This window comes from Zingiber officinale, chromosome 2B (genome assembly GCF_018446385.1).
Source record: "Zingiber officinale cultivar Zhangliang chromosome 2B, Zo_v1.1, whole genome shotgun sequence".
NCBI classification, from domain to species: Eukaryota; Viridiplantae; Streptophyta; class Magnoliopsida; order Zingiberales; family Zingiberaceae; genus Zingiber; species Zingiber officinale.
Genome location: NC_055989.1, coordinates 36,452,329 through 36,460,873, shown reverse-complemented (window position 1 = coordinate 36,460,873; position 8,545 = coordinate 36,452,329). Strand labels below are relative to the sequence as shown.

Here is an 8,545-nt window from a genome sequence, read left to right as displayed (position 1 = left end):
AAAAGATGTCATGCAAGCCCAAGTTTATAAAATTGAAATATTGGCAAAAATCAAAAGCCGTCCCAAAGTCCTTTCTTCTCAGTAATATCTATTTCATTTTAAAAATATATTAAAAGTACATCGTATCCTTTTTTTAATATTCTTATTTCAATAGCTATGGCCATAACTCATAACTACTGCAGAAATAATTTTAACTTTGTCAAAATTAAATATTATTATAATAAAATATTATTTACTAATTTAGTCGCTTAAACTTGATCAAAATAATTTCTAACTTTAACAAAATCACTAGAAACAACTATTATAATTCTAGAATTATAATAGGTATGAGTGTAGCTTTTACATCTTGCTTCATGTTGTAGCACATATGTGCAACTATAAACTGTAGCAACTATAATAAGTATCAGAAAACTAATATAATAGCGTAAGCTATTTTAATAAATTAAAGATATTTTAATAAATTTAAGTAATTTTTACGGGTAAAAATTATTTGGATATAACAATATTCCTGAATAACAATTTTGATAAAATTAAATAAAAAAATTAAGCCAATTTAATTTAATAGACATGGTCATAATTGCTATAACTCTAGAATGAGGATATCTTTGAAATAAAAAAAACATCCTGACACCCCAATTGGAGCCATTTAAATTTTTTTTTCTTGGTACATTATGTAAAATGACCCAGAAACCACCTACATTAATTTGTTCCCGGAAGTGTGAAAAAATTATTATTATTATTATTATTATTAATAAAACATTCCACTCTGAATCGACTAATTCCGGAAGTCATCAGGTTTGATCTTATAAAAATTTTATACCCACCACCAAACAAAAATTTTATACCCACCACCAAAATAAATTAATGAAGCACAAATGAATCTAACGGCTGACCCAGTATCACAAAAGGTTTGAATACGACAGACAGGCGAGTTTTAAACCCTCGTTTATGGAGTCCATCCTACCTCTCACAATCGCATAGTAGGAAGTGTGAAGTCGTGTCATGCTTCAAGGATGTAAGGTTATCAGAAGTGCAATGAGTCATCTCTAGAAGCAATTATGAAGTCTGTGTTTTTTTTTTAACAATAGTACGACTTCTATGTCAGTTAGGGCCTATTCAGAACATGGTTCAACACAGCCTCTCAATGTTGGTCAATAGAAAGGCGTAAGGCATATTATATAGATTCAACGAGCAGAAACAAGTCGTTGCTTGATCAATGTTTGGTCATCTATCATTGAAGCAAGGCTGTTCAGAACTGTTGCCAGATACAAAAGTATCGATCTTCAACAGCAGAAGAGTCTAAAACAAATAGATTAATTGTTCAATAGCAAAAACCAGAAAGCAGTCTAATTGATACCAACAGATCTACTTCGTTTGGGTATGCCAACTTCTAGTTATGATCAGTGAAATCTTTAGTTAATATTTTTAGCCATATGCGCTAACTGAACTAATTACCTAGTTGTTTGAGCTATCTTGATGTAAACTTAGTGCTGAATGATGCAGTAGTTCTATTTACCTTTATCCTTTTGTTAAAAAAAATAATTATATTTCTACTTAAAAATAAGCTTATTGTTTCTTTTTTTTTTCACCTTCTACCCATCTTAATCAATTTTGCCTGAGCTTAATTAGATTAGGTTATTGGTTATTGTACGGCCTATAAAGAAACCTCTCATTTTCATTTCAAGCAATAATGCAACTTTTAAATTGGAGATTCTTTTCCTATTTTATGAGATTGACTGTTAAGACACAAAATCATCAACACACTGGGTTAAATTCCTTGATTACACAGTATATTACTGCTGTTGCATCACCCTTCCTATTACTCCACCCTCCCACTCTTCCACTTTGCTATCCCTATATCCTTCATAATGCAATTTATCATCTCCCTTTTCTTCTCCATTATTCCTCTTCCTTCTCTCTTATTTTTCTCTACCTCCTTCTAAGTTACTGGTTAATGGTTATCATAATTAAAAAGCATGAATAGAGAAAAGGAACAATAAATGAACAACAGCAATTGTTATCAATTTAGAGAAGCCATATGCCAACAGATTAACAATTATAAATTTTCCTCAATAACCCAATTATAAGCTAATGAATTTAGTTCCACTGGTTAATTCTTACAGCAAAACACCTTGACATCTAGAGGAATTGGGTACACATTATCTGTTTTCACCTTGATCCACAATACACAATTTAATGAATCACAACTTAGAATTCTAAGAAATCTCAGTATGGAGTATAAGACCTTAATACTATGTTACTTTAGCATCAGGGTAAATATCAAGCATAGAGATACAAGGGAAAAAACACTAAATTGGTAGTTTGTGAAAAGTTTACATTTCAATATACCCATATCATTCAGTATACAAACTTGGAGTAAGGAGTGTTAAAAATGGCCTCAAATAATAAAGAGACGTAAGAAATATAGCTTACAGAGGATGACTTTGTATTAACACTGGAAATGCCCTAGATTCAGGATTCATTCTTCATAGAACAAAACAGCACTTGGTTAATTACACAAACAATTCTCCCCACGAATAAAGAAGCTAGTAAGTTGAAGATAACTGAGATAGGTCATCTTGATTTCAAAATGCTGAAGCATTAGAGAAATTGACTCTGCTTCATTCAATCCAATATTTCCTCCAGATTTACGAAGTATGTTTTGCAATTCTTTCCAATAACCTCTGTTGCTCATCTTTAGAGATTCCACTAATTTGCTGAAGTTTGGATATGAAAGCACATGCTTCATCTTTCTGACCCTGCTTGCAGTACCCATCTATAATAGAATTGTAGGTATTCCCGTTTGGTTTGCAATCACTCTTCATCATGTAACGAACTAGATCAATAGCTTCTACAAACATTGAGTTGGCTACATAACTTGTAACAAAGGTATTGTAAGTTACAATGTCAGGCCTCAGACCAGAAGCCTGCAATTGTGCGAATATCCTTGATGCATCTTTCATGCGGCCTTGCCTGCCATAAGCATAAATGACAGTGTTATAAGAATAAAGATCAGGTCGTCCAACTTTCATCTTGATTTCATTAAGAATTTTTTCACTTCTCTCACAGTCTCCTAGCTTGCTGCACATGTTAATCAAACTATTGTAGGTTGTCAAACTTGGGGTAACACCACTGGCTCTCATGTATTTGAGTATCTCATCTACTTTTGAAACCATTTGCCTTTTTCCATAGATTGAGACCATGGCATTCAATGTGGTGATATCAGGAGAACATCCTCTCTTCTTCAGCTCTGCAAAAGCTCGCTCTGTTTCTACTAGAAGATGACTCTTGCTGTTTACCAAAACCAGTGTTTTTAAGAGTATGTTGTCTGGCAGAATAATCTTCCTTGAGTATATGTCTTCTGATAAAGCACGCATTCGATTTATTGCTTTCCCGTTGGCATAAGCATGGAGCAATGAACAATATGTGAGTTCATTAGGCTTGCAACGCCCATCCTTCATCTCTGCAAGCATCTTTTCTGCTTGTTCCCAAAGCCCTCCTCGAGCAAGTGCAGCTAGTATAGCATTGTAGGTTGAAAGATCAGGTCCAATCCCAGCCGCAACCATCCTTTTATAGATCTCTATAGCTTGGTCAAATGAGCCACAGCGACTGTAAGCACTGATCAAGGTGTTGTATGTGTCCCTCTCAGGGACAAAACCTGCTTTTTTCATCTCCTTGAAAATTCCAGATACCTCAGAGTCCATGCCATTTTGTCCAAAGACTGCCATCAGTGAGTTCCAAGTTACAATATCTGGCTTAAACCTGCTGCATCTCATCTCCTCAAAGACCCTCATCATCTCCGTGAATCTCCCTCGATTACCATGCATCTTTATTAGAGCATTGAAGGTGCACAAGTTTGGCTTGCAGCCCTTGCTCTCCATTTCTTCGAACATCCTTAACGCAAGCTCATCCTTACCGGCTTTCTCAAACCCAGAAATTAAAGTTGTGTAGGTGAAAACATCAGGTTTTATCCCTTTAGCTTCCATCTTCTCCTTGAGATCCATTGCTTTGTCCAAGATTCCATCTTTTGCGAATGAAGAGATCAGAGAGTTATAGGTAACGATGCTGGGGCAGAATCCATTCGCTTCCATCTCCTGAAGCACACCCAATGCCTCTGAATGTTTCCGTGACTTCCCATAGACGTCAAGGAGAGCGTTGTAGGTGACATTATCTGGAGCCACGCCTTTGGCTTTCATCTCTCTAACAATCTCGGTTGCCTCCTCGTATAGAGACCCACGACGGCAGCAGCTGATGAGAGTGTTATAGGTGTACCTATCTGGCGAAATCCCATCGTCTATCATGGCATCTACTAACGCAGTGGCCTTGGACCACGGCACGAACAGGTTGCTGTACACGTTAAGGACGACGTTGTAGGTGACGATGGTGGGCTTGCAGCCATCGGCCTGCATGTAGGTGTAAACAGCTAGCGCTTCCCGGTACCTTGCCTTGCGGGCATAGGCAGTTATCAGCGAGGTGAAGGTGAAGACGTCGGATGAGGAGCCGTGTTCCCGGAGGCACTGGAGAAGGGCGGCGGCATCATCGAGGCGGTTCTGGCGCCCGAGGATGGAGATGACGACAGGGAACAGGGGGCTACCAGTACTCCCAGACAAAGAAAAGGAGAAGAGGCGGCGGTCACCGAGCGTACGGCGAGCCCAGTCAAAGACAGCGAGGGCAGTGTCGGTGTGGCGATGGAAGTCGAGGCCCTCAATGAGGGCGAGGAGATCAGTGAGGAAGGGATGGAGAGGGGAGTCTGGATCAAGGGAGGGGGAGAGGGGGCGAAGGAGGTCATCGAGGTCAGGGGGCGGGTGGGAGGGCGAGTGGAGGAGGGAGTGGAGGATGCGGTGGGTGCGTTGAGAGGAGTTCGGGTGTACGGACCACGGGAGGCCGCGGTTGGGATCGTGGGACTTGCCGAGGCGAGGTTTGCGGGAGGAGGCGAGGCGAGGGTGGCGAAGGGCAGTAGAGGGGTTGGGGTTAGGGTTTGGGGTTGGGGGATGGAGGAGGTGTTGATGGAGAAGAGGAGTGAGGGGGGAAGTCGGGGGAGGAGGAAGGGAAGAGGGGAAGAGTGGTTTAGGGTTGGAAGGCGGAGGGGCGGGCAGTCGGAGTGGGACGGGGACGGAGAGGGATAGCTTATCCGCCATGGAGTGGAATGGAATGGAATAGAAGGGGAGAGAACCTAGAGTGGATTGAAGTCAACATTGAAGGGGTAAAATGGGAAAAAAGTAGAAGTTAAAATAAAGATCTAATTCTCATCCGGATCCGTCGTAAGATAAATGTGAAAAGCATGCATAAATTCTAACCGACTGTCAAATAAATCTCATGGACATTTACTCCTTACGATCATAGTGAGGGGACAGGATTATAAGGATATATTATAATAAAAAATAATTATATTTGTGATAGGTGTTTTTTTATAGTCTATCTATATCTATAAATGATGTAAAAATAAATAAATCATACGACTCTAATAGTCAATTTAGTTGAAAGAGTGAAAAGTAAATTTAAAAAAAAAAAATTTTAAAAAATTCACCTTATACTTCATTCAAATTTTAAGAACAGAATAGAAACATAATTTATTAGCGGATAATTTTAAAATTAAAATTTATCATTTTAAAATCAGACGAAAAATAACGGATAAAAAAAATAATACATATATCTTTTTCCATTTATAAAATTATACATATATCAAAAAATGATGCATATACTCTTTTAACCCATAAAATTCTATCATATACACAAAAAATAATACATGTACCTTTTTAATTTATAAAATTATGCTACGTCTATCCACCTTCATCTATCAAAGTAAACAAACACGGAAAAAAAACACTTCTTTACCTTTTCTCTTCCATTCTTATAATTTTTCATTATAAATATCTTTCCTTCCTCATCCACAATTTAGAGTAAACACAGCATAAATAACTAAAGGTAGAATGAATTCTTTTCCAATAATTAACATACGCAGGATCCTACCCATTATAACAAATGAAGGGGTGTATTAAAATCTTAGGGAAGGAAAGGACTAAGCATTAGCCTGTTTGAATCAAGACTTTCACAAGTAGACGAGCTTATCTACCTTCACAAGATTGGGTGTCTTAGTTTGTTATCTCTGTTGATAGTAAGAAAATTTGTACAAAACGAATAAAACGTATAGTGCTCTTTGGAGAAGAAATCGGAGAAGACTTGTCGTCGAAAAATTCATCACGTATGAAATTAAAAACACTTCAATTTTCACGAACCAAATCCTGAATTGAACTTTACAATCTCGTTCGTCTCATCTTCTTCCTATCTTCTTCTTTTATAACTTGGATGCTGTAACTATTACAACGTGCACTTATTGGCAATAATCGCCTTACATTACTATCGCAGCAGTAACTTCTTGGAGGTGGTTTACGGTGAGCGTCATTTCTAGCATAGTAACGCCAACATCTCCCACTTGTCCAAGTTAAACCATAAAGGTGAACGATCACAAAGATCATGAAGAATAAAAACCATAGATCATGAAGATTAAAGACCAATAGTCACAAAGACCATGTAAGAACATTCAATTCATATGTCAGGAAAAATGGTTCGTGCGATAGCAAGTACAATGAGCAATCACTGCTAAAAAAGTTGTTACACTTAACTTTTCTGCTCTTATAAAATGAATTTGAGACATCAACATCTTACCTTTACCCCAGATTAAATTATTTATATCATTATGAACATATCTAATACCTCATAATGACTATTATATCAAGAGCATGTTCAACATCTCCAATCAAAATAATTATTTACAATTACATTTTATGTACTCGTCCAAAAAATACAACTAGTACTAGTGAATAAATGTCAAAGATGTAATCAATTTTAATCTTTCTTTTTAGCTAGAATCTATTCATTATAATCATTTGTTTTCCTAATTATGTTCCATAGACCAAATCACCTATAGCCAATAGGAAACATGCTAAAGTAGTTGACACTAATCAGAATTTCAAGTAGACAGCTAAATAGTCACTTAGGGTAAGATTAAGATTAACTATGTAGGTCCCTTACAGTAGACAAGAAGAGGATGAATTTCCATACAAAGAAAACTCACACCTTTCTAAAACTATTAGGCTTAAACAATTACATACTTAATAAAAAGATAATAGAAATAAGAAGAGTATGAAACAAATAATTTACTTAGTTTGCAATCAGAAAATTGCTACTCCAATGAAAGTAGGCTCACTATGAAGATCTCCTTCTCAAGCCAAACGTTAGAGGCTGAGAAGCCTCGTACACAAAAATAAAGCTCAAAAATGAAAAGTAGAATGAAATTCGAAGTACAAAGTGTGTTGTTTTGAACTACCGAGACCAGGGCTCTATTTATAGTCTGCTAGTCGAATCTAATCGTTTGCTGATATAGCATGATCTGGGTGCCCAAACCCTATATGAGCATCCCTAACGTGGCAAAGTCTATCTCCATGCAACGACCTTTGCAACAGTGCGAAGACAATTTTTTATCCACTCCTGGCCGCTCGGACTCACTTCGGGCGCCTAGATCACTGCTGAGGTGGATCCAAAGTTGATCCACTACGTCGAGGTGCCCTTTCGGCACCAAAATGGTCTAGGTGCCTAGACCATCTTGTTCATCGCCTAAATGGTATGGGCATCGGAGTCAACTGGTCTAGGCGCCCGGACCGATCAGCCATGTGCTAACTATATGATGCCTTCTCCAATCGCTGCCTCCTTTTCCGGTCGCTTGGGTAATCCTCTAACCTTCCATAATTGAGTTCACCCGAATCCAACTCTGGTCTTCTCTCCTTGAGCAGTCTTTTACTCTAGCATCTCATCCCTCGGAAATGTCACGCCCTTCCTTCTTGTATGCCCGCATACTCTTTCGCAGCACCTCGTCTCTCGGACGCACCGAGCCCATCAACTCTCACCCAACTCCGGCCTTCTAGGAACACACCTTGTGCTCTAAAGTGTGTTGTTTTGAACTACTGAGAGCAGGGCTCTATTTATAGTCTGCTAGTCAAATCTAACCATTTGCTGACATGGCATGATTTGGGTACCCGGACCCTAGTCTACCGTGTTGTTCTTTCACAATTGCTGCACAAGCTACATACTCAGACAGCACTACATAAGCCTGTTTCTTTCTATTCCATGAGATAACACCATCATTTAGCAAGAAGGTATAGTTAGATGTGGATTTCCTGTCATCAAGGTCCCTTGCCTAATTTGCATCTGTGTAGTCACTCAAGCTCATATTTGATCCTTGGAAACAGCGATAATAATCCACTATCCCTTTGAGATATATAAATGTCCTCTTTATTGCTTTCTAGTGTATCAATCTTGGGTTTGATTGGAATAACTAACTAAGCCAACAATATAGCTTATATTAAGACGAATACACAATATAGTGTACTTTAAACTACCAATAGTATTGACATATGATTTTTTTTTTTTCATTTTAGCTATTTTTTCAGGAGTTTTGAGATACATACTTTTACTCAGAATAGTACCTTTCACTATAGGTGTTTGTTCAATGTTACAATTTGATAGATTGAAATATTGTAGCATCTTA

General features: G+C 37.8%; 1 protein-coding gene across 1 annotated transcript; it reads right to left on the bottom strand.

Annotated features, from left to right (window-relative positions):
• Nucleotides 1–2,314: 2,314 nt before the first annotated feature.
• On the bottom strand, nt 2,315–5,161 carry LOC122045590 (pentatricopeptide repeat-containing protein At5g02860-like). The gene has a single exon (XM_042605873.1). The coding sequence runs from the start codon at nt 5,136–5,138 to the stop codon at nt 2,649–2,651; it is 2,490 nt and encodes an 829-aa protein (XP_042461807.1). The 5' UTR covers nt 5,139–5,161; the 3' UTR covers nt 2,315–2,648.
• Nucleotides 5,162–8,545: the final 3,384 nt, after the last annotated feature.

Excerpts from the sequence above, each read along its gene's own strand:
- LOC122045590 (XM_042605873.1), bottom strand. The coding sequence starts at position 5,138 with ATGGCGGATAAGCTATCCCTCTCCGTCCCCGTCCCACTCCGACTGCCC.